The sequence below is a fragment of the Sycon ciliatum genome, chromosome 3 (genome assembly GCF_964019385.1).
Source record: "Sycon ciliatum chromosome 3, ocSycCili1.1, whole genome shotgun sequence".
Taxonomy (NCBI): Eukaryota; Metazoa; Porifera; class Calcarea; order Leucosolenida; family Sycettidae; genus Sycon; species Sycon ciliatum.
The window spans coordinates 20,631,600-20,650,482 of NC_088645.1; the positions used below are offsets into that span (position 1 = coordinate 20,631,600).

The 18,883-nt window shown below is 46.0% G+C and overlaps 1 protein-coding gene across 1 annotated transcript; it reads left to right on the plus strand.

The window, feature by feature from the left end:
• The first annotated feature begins 1,170 nt into the window (after nucleotides 1-1,170).
• LOC135812570 (uncharacterized) lies at nucleotides 1,171-4,927 on the plus strand. The gene is made up of 8 exons (XM_065325896.1): nucleotides 1,171-1,540; nucleotides 2,015-2,072; nucleotides 2,205-2,309; nucleotides 2,487-2,561; nucleotides 3,047-3,148; nucleotides 3,290-3,401; nucleotides 3,814-3,896; nucleotides 4,374-4,927. Exons 1-8 carry the CDS (start codon nucleotides 1,317-1,319, stop codon nucleotides 4,665-4,667), a joined length of 1,053 nt encoding a protein of 350 aa, XP_065181968.1. The 5' UTR covers nucleotides 1,171-1,316; the 3' UTR covers nucleotides 4,668-4,927.
• The last annotated feature ends 13,956 nt before the right edge of the window (nucleotides 4,928-18,883 follow it).

Consider the following 18,883-nt stretch of genomic DNA (forward strand, 5'->3'; position numbering starts at 1 on the left):
TGTAGTAGCCTCAGGATTTATTGCAATTTACATTTATTCATATTGACCGCTTTAATATATTGACCACTTATTATTGACCACTTAGCCCGCGGACGTGAACTTTTTCCTCAATTTAGAAAAAATCCCAACTGAAAGAAGAAAAATCTGAAGCCAAATGTGGGGCTTTGAACCCAAACTGTCAGAATCTCAATCAAAGAACTTGGGGAACATACTACTAGTGACAACTGAAAACTTCTGTTTACAGAGAAGTAAAGTCCAATGTAAACAGCATATAACCGCAATCAGTAATACAAGCTGGATCGACATTTGTGTACACTGTATTCATGTATTGTAAAACTGTGGAGACAATGTTTCCTTTCTTTCTCTACACAATTTCTTCACATTTTTCATCGTTTTATTGCACATTTTCTCCACAGTTTTACAATACATGAATACAGAGTACACAAATGTCGATCCAGCTTGTATTACTGATTGCGGTTATCAAATTGTTGTCTCCTCGCCGTTTGTTTAAACGGCATATGTACATACTATAATATACTATTACAATAGTATTCCTTTCTTCCTATAAACACAGCTAAAACAGGTTAGGCATGCCATGTCGTGATAAATCTAATATTGCCCTCATAATCGGTCAATGTATGAAATATACAATGTAGACCTCGGCGGACCTTGGTCCTTTACTCGTTCCATATTTCATATATTGACCTCTTTAACCGTGCATTAATAGATACATATATAATTTGCTTCATAACTCGTTTCCATGTGATTTCAACTATTTTTATTTAATGTATAATAGAAGAAGAATCACTCAAAACTCGTTCTCATGTCATAACTTCTTCTATTTTACATTTAGAAGTGCTCGTAAGAATAAAATGAATGTTCACTTGCAACCCACGTTATTATTATGAAAATATGAGAGTTCCTTCTTGTAGGCAGTACAATGTACACGTATATTCTTTTACACAACCACACTATAACCGATACGCACTGTACTAGATTTCCACGATTGCTTCACATAATTATGTACACATCCAGTGCATGTTAATCATGATGTAGAGTGGAATACTTCAACAAATACAACTCTCCGTAGAAGGATTACCGGTATACCGGAACATTTACAACATGTATACACCAGTATATAAGCACGTCATTGCCTGGATGCCAGTCGCCCGCAACCTAAGCAGTGTAAGGTGGAAGCTACAGCGCCAGCAGCAATACTACGAGTAGCAGCAGCAACAACATTAGGAGCAGCAGCACCCGTAGTAGCAGCAGCAGCACCAGCACCACCAGCACCCGCAGGACCAGCAGCACTCGCCATGGAAGCAGCAGCAGCAGCAGCCATGTTGTCCGACTACATCAGCATGTCGGACTACACCAGCGCGTTCCCCCAAGAGATGGGTGGCTTTGATGAGAATGTATTCACTACGCCAGTAGACCAACATTACCAATGCTCGATCTGCCAAATGGTCTTGCGCAACCCAATGCTCGTGGTTGCGTGTGGACACCAGTTCTGCCATCAATGCATCGTGAAAGCCCTGGAGTAAGTCACATATCTGAACTAAAACTGTCTGTATGATGATGTGCTCAAGATGTATGATTGACTTGTTATCACTGAGAAAGTAATATTTTAGCCCACTGCTGAGCTTGCAGGTCGCTTCACACTGCAAGTTTGCTACAATTATCGCAAATAGTCCGTCCAAGGAATATCTACAAAGATACACTAGCATGTTTTAACATTACTGTATTTTAGGGCAGCAAACCCTACCTCCCATGATGCCTCATGGGTCTGAAGCACTGCTACTGTACTCAGCATTCTTAGCTCATCGACATAATATGTATGCATACCTGTTGGGCTAGAACTGTCTACCCTGGCTTTTCACAAAGACACAGACGTGTTATGATATTTCCAAGTATTGACTGTTTATTGTTTGTGTGTATATATGTGTGCTTGTGTGTGTGTGTGTGTGTGTGTTGGGATTTCTCTGTGTATTTTCTCGCCACTTTATGTTCACAGGAGGAGCGAAATTTGCCCGCTAGACAGAAAGCCAGTATCGTTGCAGGCTCCAGGAGCGGTAAGGTATTTTATATCCAATTATGCAGTTGAATGCACACATCGATGCATGTACATGTATGCTGGCCTTGTTTCCATACATTCTAAAGTTTTTATCTATGGTATTTTCTGCGCGTCACCGCAATATTTGCAGTTAGTACCCAATCGCGGCACGAAGCGAATTGTTGGCAGATTTGAAGTGTTCTGTGAGAAGAGGGAGCGCGGCTGCACGTGGACAGGCACCTTAAATTCGTATGATGTAAGTACAGTCACTGTCAAGATACTTATTTCTTTCCTTCTCGCTCTTCTCTCTCATTTCTCTCATTCCCTGACTCGCTCACTCTCTCTCGTACGCCGTGTGTTTATGTGTTTGAGTTAGGTTGTTTGTGTATGTAACATGTGTGTGTATATTTAAATGTGTTCATAACCTCTGCAGTCACACACCGGAGTCTGTCCTAAAGTGATAGTCAAATGCCCGTTCCAGTATGCCGGAACTGGTTGCGACTACGAAGTAAGTTAATGTTTGTGTAACATAGTCCACCATCAATCCTAAAATTTTCCACGTTCAGGGGGGGGGGGGGGAGGGGCGGTTTGATATCTTACCCAGAATATTACCATAACCCGTAGCAGGGGCACACACTTCAGGTTCCTCCAGCAGGTTCGGATAGAGATATCTCTATAGTCGGTAGCCCATACGGAATAGTTGATACATCTACAGGTGCCTGGATTTTTCAGGAGTGAACTTTGGTGGCTTGTTGTGACACTAAACTTCACGTTTGTAAGGTTTCTGCATATTTGCACTTTTTGGCATTCTTTCTGTGTGTACGAGTCGCACAGTCATTGCGTGTGTGTGCGTGCACCGCTGATGTACATGTATACGCCTGGATTTGTTGGAAAATTATGTGTTTCAATTTTATTATTGTTATTGACTGTATGAGTGTGCATGGCTTAATTGAATTGAATTATGTTGTACATGCGTGTCCATCTTGATTCCAGTGTATGCGAGAAGATGTTGGTGAGCACTGTTGGCAACAGAGTCAGGAGCACAACAATATGATGGTACAGCGGATGGATGTGCTTACCAACAGCATATGGCAGGTCAGTGCACGCTTTCAGAAACCTTTTTACACTTGTGTGAACCTTTTCTTCTAACATGGCTGCTACATGTGCGTGTGATTTTTGTGTAATATCTAGCTTGTGCTAAAGATATTCTGGTCTCTGCTGTTCGTTGTGGTGTAGGTTGCTACACGCCCTGCGGAACATCGCCGAACCGTTCACACAGAGGTGTTTGGCCAAATCGCCGATCGTCTTCGCGGTGGCCATACATTTTATGGCGAAGCCTTCTACAGCGGTATGTTGTCTGAAGTTAGCTGTGTTGCTGCTGCTGTCAATGTCAACCCTGAATATGTTACCTTGTTAATGTCCAAGGCCACTTCTTGTAGTATTACTGCTTTACTCCCTATTCCCGTTCACAGCTTTAACAATGATGATCACAGTGTCATGTGTTAGTGTGCGTGTTTGCGTGTGTTCATGCGTGTGTGACCAACCTCAGCTAGTTTGGGGTGCGCATAGGTTACTGTCTAGATCTGTTTCACTCACGACTGCGCATCGTTAATGTTAGAGACAATCAGTGTGGGCACATCCATTGCATTACCAGATTTGCGTGCCTCTCTTGTGAAGAGTGTAGACTTGGTATATGGAGGTTTGTGGTGAGCATTTTCAAAACCTTTGTGTACATTGTCTGTATGTTCCTCTGCGTGCAGGTCCATGCGACAGTGGGTATCGGCTGCGCATGAAGATAGTGCCAAATCAACGCAAACTTGGCTTATATTATTCCCTAGTTAAGGTAGGAGGCCAGAAAACGTCCCCTTAACATTGCTCAAGTTCTTTGCTTAGGGCTTGAAACCATGATGTCACATGTAGCCAGAAGTGAAAAACTACCTGCGGGGCGAGCCTTTCTGAAAGACGTAGGCTGGTTGCAATTCTGCCTTTGTGCGGAAGATTCAGGTTGGCTCGTGGTTCTATCACTGCCAAACTCTAAAACGTTGATCTGGACCAGTAGTTGCTGCATTTAGGAACAATGTTAGTTAACCCTGTTGAACTGCTGAAGGTGCTGTCTCCTTGCCATAATACTAACTAAGAAGTAAAAGGGAGCTCCCCATGTAGCCTTGCTGCAATTTCTCCTTATTGAGACAGCCGTGGTGAATACGATCACTAGGAGACATGCTCAGGAGGTCGCGTGGTGCAAGTACTATTTTGTCACCGGTGAACGCCTAAATTTATTCCTCGTGTATCTCATGTTTCGTGTTTTTCTCCGCTCTAGGGCAAGAACGATGAGCTGTTAGATTGGCCGTTCCGTCACACTGTGATTTTCCAGTGTCTGCACATCACGGAGGATCGTGTGATCGTGCAGAGGACAGTGCCACCACCGCGCGACGAGGACGAGGCTTGGAGTCGCCCGTCTACCGGCCAGCCGAGCGACACCAATCACGGCTGGGGATTTCAAGACATCCTGTCCCGCTCCAAGCTGAAGCACGCGGGCGTGCGACGGTCAGATAGGGTGCGCATAAGGTATATCGTGCTGTGGGAGCTGTGTCCTGCACCCGGGGCTGCTTAGAGATGTATGTATATGTATGTGCACACACTGTATGTATGTATGCATTTACTCATCAATCACATCACTATGTATGTATGTATTCATTTTACATGACTAGGTATGTACATGTATGTATGATACAATCACTCATTTCATACACCTACACCATGAGGACGAGCGGCTAGAATGGCCGGCCGTTTCGTCGCCCTGTCTAGTCTACCCCATGTGTTGGGGATAAGAACATTTGTAAAGTCTGGTAATTAATAAAAAATAATTTTCAACCTGTGAAAAGGTTACTGTCACTGTCTGGATTGCATGCAATGCAAGCAGCATGGCTGTTGATAATTACTTAGGTAAGTCCAAGGGACGGGAACGCGACCGTACTACCTCACGAATCGGGAAGATCGTGCAGAAGAATGTGCCACCACCGCGCGACGAGGCATGGTGTCGCCGTTGCACCGGCCGGCCGTTCAAAAACAATAACCACGTCGGCTGGGGATATAAGGGCATCCGATCCCGCTCCGAACTGAGGAAAGGGTGCGCGCTATGGTCGGACAGGGTGCGAATACGGTACATCGTGCTGTAATACTCAAACCCTCCTACTTCGCCCGCCATCCGGCGGTCCTGGTTGTAGCCAGCACAGCAGCATTATTTTCGTTGTTCATACTGTCACAGTGTGTTGGCCAAGAGGCCAAGAACGACGAACGGCTATAATTGCCGGCTGTTTCTTCGCCCTGTCTAGTCCACCCCATGTGTTGGGATGAGAACATTTGTAAGTCTCGTCAGAATAGGACTCTAGGGCCCGACGTAGTCTCGGCATCACAGTAAACTGTGTATATTATCCGGCCTTTCTGTGTCGTCTACCCGATGTGTTGCGGAAACGAACATTTTTAGTCTCATTGTAAGTCTCTCATTTGTTGTAAATCATGATCTCAGTCATACGAATTTTGAACCTCTCAATTCTGAAAAGTGTACTGTTTCCGGACACCGTGGTCCTCCGCCTTGTAATATGCTTCAAACAAATGTTTTCAACAAAACGAGGCTTATCTATTATGATCGTACATTCACAGGGCCTTCAATATTCTCGTCCAAATTCGAGTTCTTGTACAGTAGGTATTTGTTTTAGCGTGTATGTTTGATGAACCTCTTTCCTTACATATTTGTAAATAGGCGTACAGGTCCATGCGACAGAGAGTATCGGCTGCGCATGAAGATTGTGCCAAGACAACGCCAACTTGGGTTATAATTATAACCCAATGTATATTATCCGGCCGTTCTGTGTCCTCTACCCGATGTGTTGCGGAAAAGAACATCAATTTTGTAAGTCCCTACTCTCATTTGTTTAAAGTCATGTAAATTTATACCTCGTGTATCTCATGTTTCGTGTTGTTTATACGCTCTCTGTTGTTTTCCTCCCCTCTAGTCTAGGGCAAGAACGATGAGCTGTTAGATTGGCCGTTCCGTCACACTGTGATTGTCCAGTGTCTGCACATCACTAAGGACCGTGAGATCGTGCAAGGGACGGTGCCACCACCGCGCGACGAGGACGTGGCTTGGAGTCGCCAGTGTACCGGCCGGCCGAGCGAAACCAACCACGTCGGTTGGGGATATCAGGGCATCCGATCCCACTCCAAGCTGAGGCAAAGTGGCGCGCTATGGTCGGACAGGGTGCGAATACGGTACACCGTGCTGTAATACTCAATCCCTCCTACTTCGCCAGCCATCCGGCGGGCCTGGTTGTAGCCAGCACGGTAGCTTTATTTTCGTTGTTCATACTGTCACAGTGTGTTGGGCAAGAGGCCAAGAACGACGAACCGCTATAGTGGCTGGCCGTTTCGTCGCCCTGTCTAGTCCACCCCATGTGTTGGTATTAGAACATTTGTAAGTCTCGTCAGAATAGGAATCTAGGGCCCGGCGCAGTCTCGATATCACAGTAAACTGTGTATATTATCCGGCCGTCCTGTGTCATCTACCTGATGTGTTGCGGAAAGGAACTCTCATTTGTGGTAAGCCATGATCTCAGTCATACAAATTTTGAACCTGTCAATTCTGAAAAGGGTACTGTTTCCGAACACAGTGGTCCTCCGCCTTGTACCATGCTTTCAACAAAACAAGACAGTCGTACATATACATGTATCTATTATGATTGTACATGCAAAGCACGTTCACTATCCTCGTCCAAATTCGAGTACTTTTACAGCAGGTATTGTATTGGTTTTAGCGTGTGTGTTTGAAGAACGTTTTTTCTTACATATTTGTAAATATGCGGCGAGGCGACAATAGGTTTTTTTAATTGTGATTAAATTAGTTCGAGCTCAACACTCAATTCACAAAGGCTATATTGTGGTCACAACGAGTGGATGTTAACGCTGCGAAGAACAGGAAGGAGAAACAAAAGTGATATGGAAGAAATGGTTCAAAAGGAGAATACTTCGAACTAGTTTTCGTACAACACTCATCAGTAAGCTACCTTGTACAAATGAAAAAAATTCAAGAAAGGTACTAATAAAGAGAAATAAAGTGAGAATATACACCTATGAAACTGATAATATGCTAGCACTAAGGTGATACTCTTCAAATACTAAGGTGATACTGGGTTCAAAACCAGTGGATACGAACTCGGCAAAAAACACATTTGAAGGATTTCATCCTTGCAACGTAGTTTCCTGAGGGGTGTTGTGCGAAAACTAGTTCGAAGTATTCTAAGTGAAGAAAAAGGACTGAGGAACTAAAAGTTACGCTCCAATGTCCACTTACACCACCAGTTACTAAAAAATCAGCTCATGCGGTAACATTTTACCACACTAACCGATAGGCATCGGCGGCTAATGCTAGCATTACGAGAGAGCTTGGAAGCTCAGGGCCCTACGCTATGCTTTTAATGTAAAAAGGCCAGAAAATCCGATTTTATGGAGATAAAAAGGAAAAGAAGGAGCAAACCGAAAGCGGATGAAATGAGAGAAAAATAACAATCCGCAATACTTTTGCCTAGCTCATATTCATACTGATTGAAACGTTTTTGCAACGCAACGATGTAGCCAATCAACGGAAAAAACATTTCCATCAATTCTAGTAACATGTACAATGAGGTAGGCAAAAAATGTCCTGATGTCTGTCCTGACGTTTCCTGTGACCGGCGCTGACTCTGCCGATCACAGGCGTTCTGGCCTCGACGGGATCTCTCTTCCAACTTTTCCTGTGACCGGCGCTGAATCGCCCGTTCACGCTTATTTTGGAGTTGACAAGATGTCTGTCCTGACGTTTCCTGTGACTGGCGCTGACTCTGCCGATCACGGGCGTTCTGGACTCGACGGGATCTCTCTTCCGACGTTTCCTGTGACCGGCGGTGAATCGCCCGTTCACGCTTATAGGGCTTTCAAATGCAAGATAATAACGTGAAGCAACATGGAAGAGTTATGTATGAATGCGAAGTGTATGGGGGAATGCATGTAGGGCGATAGTGCGGGTTCGAATCCCAGGATATGCCTAAAAAAATAGGAGAATTGAAAAATTTATAACATCCTATGCTTTTTTGCCGTCAGATACGGATAGCGCCAGGCGTGACACAAACACACAAACACACCAACACACAAACACCAAACGAGAGAGCTTGGAAGCTCAGGGCCCTACGCTATGCTTTTTTGCCTTGATGACCTAGACAAAAAAAAAGCATAGGGATGTTATAAATTCTTTCAAAAAATCCTTTTTCTATCGCGCGCCCTGCATGCATCCCCCGATACACTTCGCATACATACATACTAATTCTTCCAAGTTGCTTCACGTTATGATCTTGCGTTTGAAAGCCCTATTTGAATATGCATTGTGGCCAGCCGTCTTTGATGGTACGGTACGGTACGGAATAGGTACGGGACAGGTACGATCGAGAGTAATACGACACCGTCTACCGCCTTGATGACGGCAAAAAAAGCATAGGGATGTTATAAATTTTTCAATTCTCCAATTTTTTTTCAGGCATATCCTGGGATTCGAACCCGCACTATCGCCCTACATGCATTCCCCCATACACTTCGCATTCATACTCATTCTTCCAAGTTGCCACCTCAGCCGACTGGACCGAGTCCAGCACAGGGCCCTCGGAATCATCGGTCCGGGAGCAATCCTGCCTAGTCTGGCAATCAGACGGACAGTAGCTGCCCTAGCTTGTTTATACAAGCTACAAGTAATTACGGGCCCACCTCAACTTCTCGCGGTCCTGCCAGCTCGCCGTCAGCAGTCGGCCAACCCGCGAACCCGGAGCGACCATGCCAGCGCTGCTGGCCACCCGTTTCAACTGGACGCCAGCCTGCCAGCCTCTACCCCGTTAGTCCTGAAGCGATCATTTCCCCACTGTGTGCTCCACCAGTGGAATGCATTGCCCTGTGATCTGCTCCTGCATCCTCCCCATCGCAGCCGAATGCAGGCATTCAAGACGCAGGTATACCGCTACCTGCGCGCCGAGAACTGGATGTGGGCTACTGACTCAGTCTAAACTCAGTATCTACATGTAGGTATTGCTCTCTTTTTCCTTGTTTTCTCTACTCTCTGTCTCTCTCTGTCTCTCTCTCTCTCTGTCTCTCTCTCTCTCTCTCTCTCTCTCTCTCTCTCTCTCTCTTTTTCTGTCTCTCTTTCTCTGTCTCTCTCTCTGTCTCTCTCTCTTTCCGTCTCTTTCGCTCTCTCTCTCTCTCTCTCTCTCTCTCTCTCTCTCTCTCTCTCTCTCTCTCTCTCTCTCTCTCTCTCTCTCTCTCTCTCTCTCTCTCTCTCTCTCCGTCTCTCTCTCTCTCTCCGTCTCTCTCTCTCTCTCTCTCTCTCTCTCTCTCTCTCTCTCTCTCTCTCTCTCTCTCTCTCTCTCTCAGTCTCTCTCTCTCTCTCTCTCTCTCTCTCTCTCTCTCTCTCTCCACACTATACTTTTCGCTATATATATTTTTCAATCGTTTTTGTTTCTCTTCTTCTCCCGATTTTCTGATGCGTGAAGTAGGCGCGGATGCCGAGACCATTGGTCGGCGGAGCCTGCAGCACCTCATCACCACCGCTGCGTTGCATTTGCAGCCCCATTCAGTCAATGTCTTGTTAGTCTGTTGTTTTGTCATTTCCTGCTTCTTTCTTCTTTTACGAATTGGGTGCGTGGTTTCAAGTAAAAAAAAAAAAAAAAAAAAAAAAGTTGCGTCACGTTATGATCTTGCGTTTGAAAGCCCTATTTGAATATTGCGGCCAGCTGTATGTTGCCAGCTGTGTTTGATGGTACGGTACGGTACGGGACAGATACGGGGTAGCGCTAGGTGTGACACAAACAAACAAACACACAAATACCAAACGAGAGAGCTTGGAAGCTCAGGGCTCTACGCTTTGCTTTTTTGCCTAGCTCATCGTACATGTTATAAGAACTGATGGAAAGGTCTTTTTCCGTTGATTGGCCACATCACTGTATTGCAAAAACGTTTCAATCGGTTTGAATATTATGAGTTAGGCAAAAGTATTTGCAGAATTTATTGCGGATTGTTATTTCTCTAATAATCATCTGCTTTTGGTTTGCTCCTTCTTTTCTTTTATCTCTTTATACTGTAAATCAACAAATTTTGGCCGATGAGAAATAAAAACCTCTCTATTAGAGAGGTTAAGATGCACGTTATTTCCGACGTGACGCGCAATTTCACGTCAAATTTGAAATCGATCGGTATTTTGCTCTCACATGCATCCATTGCTCAATCATGCATCATTTGCCTATATGACAAACTTTGGCCTGCGATTTACTTTGGCCGGTAGGTACCAAGCGGCGAAATCAGCGAAATTAAATCGCCAGCGAAAATTAGTTGATTTTAAATTTTTAATACAGTAATCGGATTTTCTGGCCTTTTTGTAGTAATACATGTACATTGACCTGTTGAGCCAATGACGACGCCGAATGCATGGTTGCCTGTGGAGCACATTACATAACTTTACAGTCTCCTAAAATACGTATCCTGTCCGACGGCAAAAGAGTCTGCAGATTTAGTTTTTTTGCGCGTCGACGGGATGTCTGTCCTGACGTTTCCTGGGACCGGCGCTCTGCCGATCACGGGCGTTCTGGACTCGACGGGTTGTCTGTCCTCACGATTCCGGGGACCGGCTTAGACTCTGCCGATCACGGGCCTTCTGGACTCGACGGGATGTCTGTCCTGACGTTTTGTTTGTTTATTTACGGCTTCTCCAGAGGTAAATGGATACCTATCATGGGAGTCTCACCAAACCAATAAAATAATGAAAATAAAATTATGTATGGAGCGCAAAAAACTCAAAATCTGAGATTTTCTAAGTCAAATGAGAGAATGTCTGTCCTGGCGTTGCCCGGGACCGGCGCGGACTCTGCCGATCACGGGCGTTCTGGAGTCGACGGGATCTCTCTTCCGACGTTTCCTGTGACCAGCGCTGAATCGCTCGTTCACGCTTATTTTGGAGACGACGGGATCTCTCTTCCAAAGTATGTTTATGCTGACGCATCCTATCACCTATTCGGCGTCCATTCTAATTTAATTTCCTCCTCGTCTCCCTATTTCTTTCCACATCTCCCTCTACATCAGGGAGTCGTATACATATTACGACGATTATTGGTACGGTACGGGACAGATACAGGAGCCCGCAAATATTGTGGAGAGCTGTTATGTACAATCCTGTAGAGCCTTTGTAGTCACAGATACGGGACAGATACGGGACAGATACGGGATAGCTCCAGGCGTGACACAAACAAACAAACACACAAACAAACACCAAATTAAAGCTGTGTGGACCCTGGCTAGCGCTAGACGTTACTGAAGTAACGTCTTCTGCATAGCTACGGGAATTAAAGCTGTGTGGACCCTGGCTAGCGCCAGACGTTACTGAAGTAACGTCTTCTGCATAGCTACGGGAATTAGAGCTGTGTGGACCCTGGCTAGCGCCAGACGTTACTGAAGTAACGTCTTCTGCATAGCTACGGGAATTAAAGCTGTGTGGACCCTGGCTAGCGCCAGACGTTACTGAAGTAACGTCTTCTGCATAGCTACGGGAATAAGTAGCATTATACGCTTGCAAATTTAAATTTAGATTTTACGGAGAATTTCAAAGTATTAAATAAGGAAATTAGAGGCAACATGCCTCGTATTACTCTTTACTCTCCGAAACTCAACACTTGCAAGCCAGATGTTTGCTTACTGTGGACATACTTTGATGCGCTCCCCAAGATATCAAGCAAATGACCGAGGGTCCTCTTGATTGGTGTGAGTTGCCAGTATGATGCAATTCATTATTCATTGATCGAAGAAGGATAGATTTTCCATCACGGTTGTTAGAGTCATGCTGTAGCTCAGTTGATTAGAGCATTGTTCGCGAATGGCAAGATCCCTGGTTCGAGTCCTGGTGGTGTAACTAGTGAATTTTTCTTTCTTTCGTATCTGGCTTGCAAGTGTTGAGTTTCGGAGAGAAAAGAGCAGTACGAGGCATGTGGCCTCTAATTTCGTAATAGGCAGCTAATGCTAGCAATATAAGTAGCATTATACGCTTGTTTTAGTAAACTAGCACTGCCGAGCATTAAAGTGGCATATCTGCAGCAAACTGGCATTACGGGTGCTTTTCATGCCAACTACTGATCTAGCAGAAAAGCGAAACCTGGTGGCACGCGCAGTCCGCACTCCGCAGCTGGCTGAGGCGTGGTGTATCCTGCGTCATCTGAATATTGGTCCACATCTATTCCCAGCTAGCTTTGCTACATAGTCATTTTAAAAATCTCGCAACAATGATGTGTTGTTGCGCCGGTCAAAATTCGCCAAGTTCGACGCTCCATTAGATTGATTGATTTTATTTTTACTTCGCAAGTTCAAACGGGTTCCTGGCCCAGTTATATGAAAGCGAAGGATAGAATTTGCCAAAATCCTAATGAGCAACAGCATAGGCAATATATCATAGAAGTGGAGTACTATGCGAAGAGAATACTGAGAAGAAAAGGAACATGTCAAAACCTGACGAAACACAACCTATTCCAGGCACACATAAGGAAGGCAGGCTAGCTTAAAATCTTGCAATCTGGATACGGTGCGCACCTCTCTAGGCAAACTGTTCCCCAGCAATGCTCCTGCGGTGGCGAATCTCGTTTGGCCACACCGACTGCGAGCTGGCTGGCTGAGCAGACCATTGGCATGCTGATGGCGCGTACTTCTGCTGGTTTGAGAAGCTGGGCTAGAGCAAGGCTAGTGGAGTCATTTAGACACCGCCAGATGAAGATCAGGAGCTTTTTGTTTAAAAAGTTCAGTGACGCGGTAAATCGAGTTGGCAGCCAAGAGGGGCTGCATCGCGGAACATGGCGGGCTGCCATCAATGCATCGGATCGCCCGGTTTTGCATAGCTTGCAGACGCTGAAGTTGGGTCGCGCGGAGGGTTGCAGAGAAGCAGCAGGCACCATATATCATATCCGGCATGACAATAGCCTTTACATATCTTGCGCCAGTTGCGGGAGAGGCATCGACGGGCTCGCCACAAGGCGCCAATCTTCCTCGCAACTTTAGTCACTATGGCGCTGACGTGTACATCCCAACTCAGGCGGTTGTCAAGAAAGACACCAAGATACCGCGCAGACTTCACTATCAGTAGAGAGGTATCGCAGCACACGATAGAGACCTCAGGCCCGGCATGTTGTGGTGAGATAGTCATTACCTGGATTTTGGAGGCGTTTAAAATTAGGCCGCGTGACTTAAGCCATATGGCAAGATCAGTGACAGCTGAAGAGACGGATTTGGAGACTTCCCCAGCGGAAGCTTTTGAATCATACAGGGCAATGTCGTCTGCGAATTGCACGCTGGGTATTGGCGATGAGACCAATTTTACATCACGGGTGTAGACGTTAAAGAGAACAGGCCCCAAGACGGAGCCTTGGGGCACACCACAGGTGCAGTCAAGAGCACGACTTGTGGCCGAAGCGACTGTAACTTGCTGCCTGCGATCTGTCAGGTAATTCGCGAACCACTTCAGGGCGACACCAGAGATATCAACGTCAAAAAGGTCTTGGATGAGGATACCATACCGGACTTTGTCAAAAGCCTTGGACATGTCGAGGAGGCACAGCCCTGTTACCAGACCACTGTCCTTCGCCTTCTGCAAGCTGTCCGTGAGAACACAGAGGGCATCCTCAGTGGAGCACTTCTTCCTGAAAGCAAACTGAGAATCAGGTAGGGCATTACTCAAGTCTAGATGGTGAACTAGCTGACGCTGCACCACTCTCTCCAACAGCTTTGAGACAACTGGAAGGAGGGAAATAATAATAATAATAATAATAATAATAATAATAATAATAATATTAACTGGTTTGAGGGAAAGGGACAAACGGGAAAAGTCTGAAGAAAAAATTGACTGTCACCACCAGGACTCGAACCAGGGACCCTCGCTTGTAGCCAGCGATGCTCTAACCACTGAGCTATGGTGTAGTCGTCATCCCAGCAGAGGCCGTTCAACATTTTCTTCAGACTTCGTAACTCACACTTCCTGTGAATCCACACAGGCGGGTGGGACGCAGCCCTCACTGTAACCCACACACTTCACGTACAAACTAGCACGCGGGGAGCCCCAAGTCATAAAATATTAACTGGTTTGAGGGAAAGATATAATAATAATAATAATAATAATAATAATGTAAAAGAGAAAAGGACATATGGATACGAGTTAAGAGTAACTCTCCATCACTGTAACATGATACTATATACAGTCAGAAAGTGCAATAACTAGGCACAAAACTGACAGAGTACTGAGACATTCGACGTCCTGACACCTAACTTCAACACATCTCCGTAGCGCTAACCGACAGCCTTCCAACTTGGAAGGTTCAAGGTTGTGGAAAGACCAAAGAGGGGAAGGCAAGCGCAACGAAAACGAGCAAAAGCTACAGTCCCAACGGAACAAAGAATGTCGATTGTTACTGGACGATGACGAGACCAGTACGATATTTGACAAAGCGGTCTAACTACAATTCGAAGCAGCAAAGCAGCACACCACCCAACTTGGGTGGGTCATAAATATCAAAGATAAGTAAAGAAAGGGAAGCTTTGCGAAAACGAATATCGTACTGGTCTCGTCATCGTCCAGTAACAATCGACATTCTTTGTTCCGTTGGGACTGTAGCTTTTGCTCGTTTTCGTTGCGCTTGCCTTCCCCTCTTTGGTCTTTCCACAACCTTGAACCTTCCAAGTTGGAAGGCTGTCGGTTAGCGCTACGGAGATGTGTTGAAGTTAGGTGTCAGGACGTCGAATGTCTCAGTACTCTGTCAGTTTTGTGCCTAGTTATTGCACTTTCTGACTGTATATAGTATCATGTTACAGTGATGGAGAGTTACTCTTAACTCGTATCCATATGTCCTTTTCTCTTTTACATTTATTTATGGCTCAACATCCGAGTTTCAAATAATAATAATAATAATAATAATAATAATAATAATCAGAAAGGTTTGCTCCCCACACCGGAGCTCGCGCTATTCCGCCGACTTTACTTGACACTTGACTGACTCACGACTGCCATCCAGAGCACACGAGAAGTCCATCGAACCTTCGACTCGGCAAACCTGCAAGAAAGCACCACTCCCTGCTCAATACACAGTGTTTCGGGGAATTCACCCCTCATCAGTTGAGCTTGAGTAGGCTGAGGAAGATTGTGCCTGGAGAGCACCACTTATATAGTGCTGTCCAGGCACAAACATCACCAGGGATACAAACTTACAGAGACGCTCCGCTTCCAGCGCGACAAACACCTCGTGAACACCAGATAGCAGCGTGAGTCAGTGTCGCTCCTGGACGGTGAGACAGACGTTGAGGACCCTCGGTCATTCGCAACGCTGTCACCTCCAAACCAACTAGTCGCAAGCCCGCGCTGGGCACAACAGTACGAAGTAGTGGTTGCGACTTCGGCGATGATTTGTCAGAAAGGTTTGCTCCCCACACCGGAGCTCGCGCTATTCCGCCGACTTTACTTGACACTTGACTGACTCACGACTGCCATCCAGAGCACACGAGAAGTCCATCGAACCTTCGACTCGGCAAACCTGCAAGAAAGCACCACTCCCTGCTCAATACACAGTGTTTCGGGGAATTCACCCCTCATCAGTTGAGCTTGAGTAGGCTGAGGAAGATATTGCGAATGACCGAGGGTCCTCAACGTCTGTCTCACCGTCCAGGAGCGACACTGACTCACGCTGCTATCTGGTGTTCACGAGGTGTTTGTCGCGCTGGAAGCGGAGCGTCTCTGTAAGTTTGTATCCCTGGTGATGTTTGTGCCTGGACAGCACTATATAAGTGGTGCTCTCCAGGCACAATCTTCCTCAGCCTACTCAAGCTCAACTGATGAGGGGTGAATTCCCCGAAACACTGTGTATTGAGCAGGGAGTGGTGCTTTCTTGCAGGTTTGCCGAGTCGAAGGTTCGATGGACTTCTCGTGTGCTCTGGATGGCAGTCGTGAGTCAGTCAAGTGTCAAGTAAAGTCGGCGGAATAGCGCGAGCTCCGGTGTGGGGAGCAAACCTTTCTGACAAATCATCGCCGAAGTCGCAACCACTACTTAATAATAATAATAATAATAATAATAATTTGTAAGAAATGGTTTGCTCCCCACACCGGAGCTCGCGCTATTCTATTTCTATTTCTATTTCTATGGGAGCAAACCATTTCTTACAAATCATCGCCGAAGTCGCAACCACTACTTCGTAATAATAATAATAATAATAATAATTCTCGTCTACGTTCCAAAGGGAACTCACGACAATGGGGTGACAAAAAGCACCGCGGCAGAGAGAGAAAAGAGAAGATATAATATTTGACGAAAACAATCACGGTGTGGATTTCACATGAGTTCCAATACACCACATCAGCAAAGCTCTTTCTTAGAAAAATAAAATAATAAAATAAGATAAATGAAATGAAATCATTGGTCATCACAGTTAGTCATGTGCGTCCACACCAAAATCACAGCCGGTCATGTGTGTCACACCACCCCAGAACAAATGTTACTCCACTTCTGCCGGTCAACTGCACAACTTCTTAGGGTTTCGAGGTGCCGGCTCGTCTTCAATGCGACGGCGGTGAACTTGACGTCTTGCTGGAGGGTGGTGACTAAACAGGACCTTGGAGCTCCCCTCCTGTGCCTCACAGCGTCCTCCATTGATGCGTATGCAATCATTGCTTGATTGCCTGGTGTCGATGATGGCTGGCGTAGGATGTGTCCAAGCAGACGCCATCTCGCTCGCTTTGCCATAGCGGATATTGGCTCAGTGTCAGCAAGCTTAGGAAAGGAGGGAAACAGGGCGACAATTGGTGGGGATTGATGGGCCCCCGGTCTTGTAAAGCGGTACAACAGTCGCCAGCTTGAACGCCAAAGGAACCGTGCCAGTGCGGAGGGAAGTGCAAAACAGTACTGCTAAAGAGTATGCCAATAAATCGGAACACTGGTGCAATAGCGAACCCGGTATGCCGTCACTTCCCGTAGCTTTGCGACCATCTACCTGCTGAAGGAGACGTTGAACGTCCGATGGAGTTACAGGGGTGAACTCGGTTAGGGAGACAGGCCCGTTGTGGCCACACGGAACGCCGAGATGGTCGGGTCGGTTTGTGTCTGTAACAATAGAGTGGAACGTGTTGCTGATCTCATGGACGTCGCAGCACGGATCATGACGGCACCGTGAGCGCCCTGTCACGGCGTTGAGAACTTCCTAGGACTTTCTTGGGCTACCAGCATTCTCTTTGCACTGGGTGGCGAAGTGCGCATTTTTCTTTTGCCTAGAAGCGTTCCGAGCAATGCTACGTGCTCGTTTGAACTCAGTGTAAAGATTTCCATTCGTTTTGTCCAGTCTCCAACGTTCATGAATGCGACGTTTTCGCTGCATTAGCCTGTGTAGTTCTGCGTCTACCCACCGTGGTGGGGATTGTCTGGGAGGCTTTCAGTTGCAAAGGGGGCATGCTTATCCATAACGTGCATAAACTGGGCATGCCATTCTCTCCACATGATATTTACGTCATTGAAGTCAGAAAAGTCATGTAGGTTGGCCTCACAGATATCATGACGGAACGCGGTACTGTCTATCTTATGGATTCTTCGCATGTGCCTTGGGGCCTGCCGTGAAGTCTGGGGAACATCGACCTGGATATTGCACTCCACGGCACTGTGATCACTAATATCAAGAGGTACGACAGTAGCTTCAGTTACATGGGTAGGGTCAGCCAGAATGAGATCTATTATAGTACCATTCGGACAGCGGGGAGTTTCACGAGTGGGTTCTCTAACGATGTTCTTGAGGCCATAGGCGGCACAGAGGTCACTGAGACAGTGATGCTGAGGACCAGGCTGTTTTGGGTCCATGTTGACGTTGAAGTCACCAACCATTGTAATGGAGGCAACGGTGTCCTCGAAAAAGCTATTTTTATCATGCAATGATTGTATCCAGAAAAACACACGCGTCCAATGCAAACTATCCGAGATCTCTGATGGCCAGAAGCACGGACGCCCTCACTCTTATGACGAAAGCTGCAAAGCGTGCCTTCTTTGACTTTCCGCCGTGGACTTCCACTGCAGGGCTCTTCGAGAGACTCTGTCTTCCTACCCTCGAGGACGCCCTGGCAGCGAAAGTCCTAATATTCGTTCGTCGCTGCATCAATAGAGGCACAATCCAATGCCATTCTCTGGATCAAGACACCGCCCATGATACGATGTGAACCTCGTCACGCCCATTTCTGTGCTCTCTCGAAAAAGTCCAAGTATTCAAAGTAGGTATGTATGTATGTTTTTATTTGAATTCGCAAGTACACACGGGCTACAAGCCCAATTACATGGAAGCGAATGTGTTAATGAGGTTAACTAAGGAAAAGGGTGGAGGAAGGAGGAGGACGGTAGCAAAGCAAAAGGGAGGACAATTCACGAGCAAAATTAAAAATTTCACAAATATGAGAGTACCTGAGACCGGGGTTACCTGTGGAACGATAAAATGCTAAAGGAAACAGAAGAAAGGAAATCACAAGCCAATACACGCTAAACTGCGCTTGGGTTTTAATAAAGGGGGAAAACTGGAGCTCAAGAAAATTATAACACACAAAGTCATAATAAGAAATTAACTGGATAAATAGTAGCATAAGCAAACATTTCCTGACAACGAGAGGGACTGTAACTACAGCCACGCAGTAGCTGCTGTAGCAGCAGCAGCAGCAGCAGCAACAACAACAGCAGCAGCGCCGTGCAGACTACTCCAAGGAGTATGGGATTGCGAACA

Coding starts and splice junctions, on each gene's coding strand:
- LOC135812570 (XM_065325896.1), top strand. CDS start 1,317: ATGGAAGCAGCAGCAGCAGCAGCCATGTTGTCCGACTACATCAGCATG. Junction 2,562..3,046: donor GAACTGGTTGCGACTACGAA/GTAAGTTAATGT, acceptor TCTTGATTCCAG/TGTATGCGAGAAGATGTTGG. Junction 3,897..4,373: donor TATATTATTCCCTAGTTAAG/GTAGGAGGCCAG, acceptor TCTCCGCTCTAG/GGCAAGAACGATGAGCTGTT.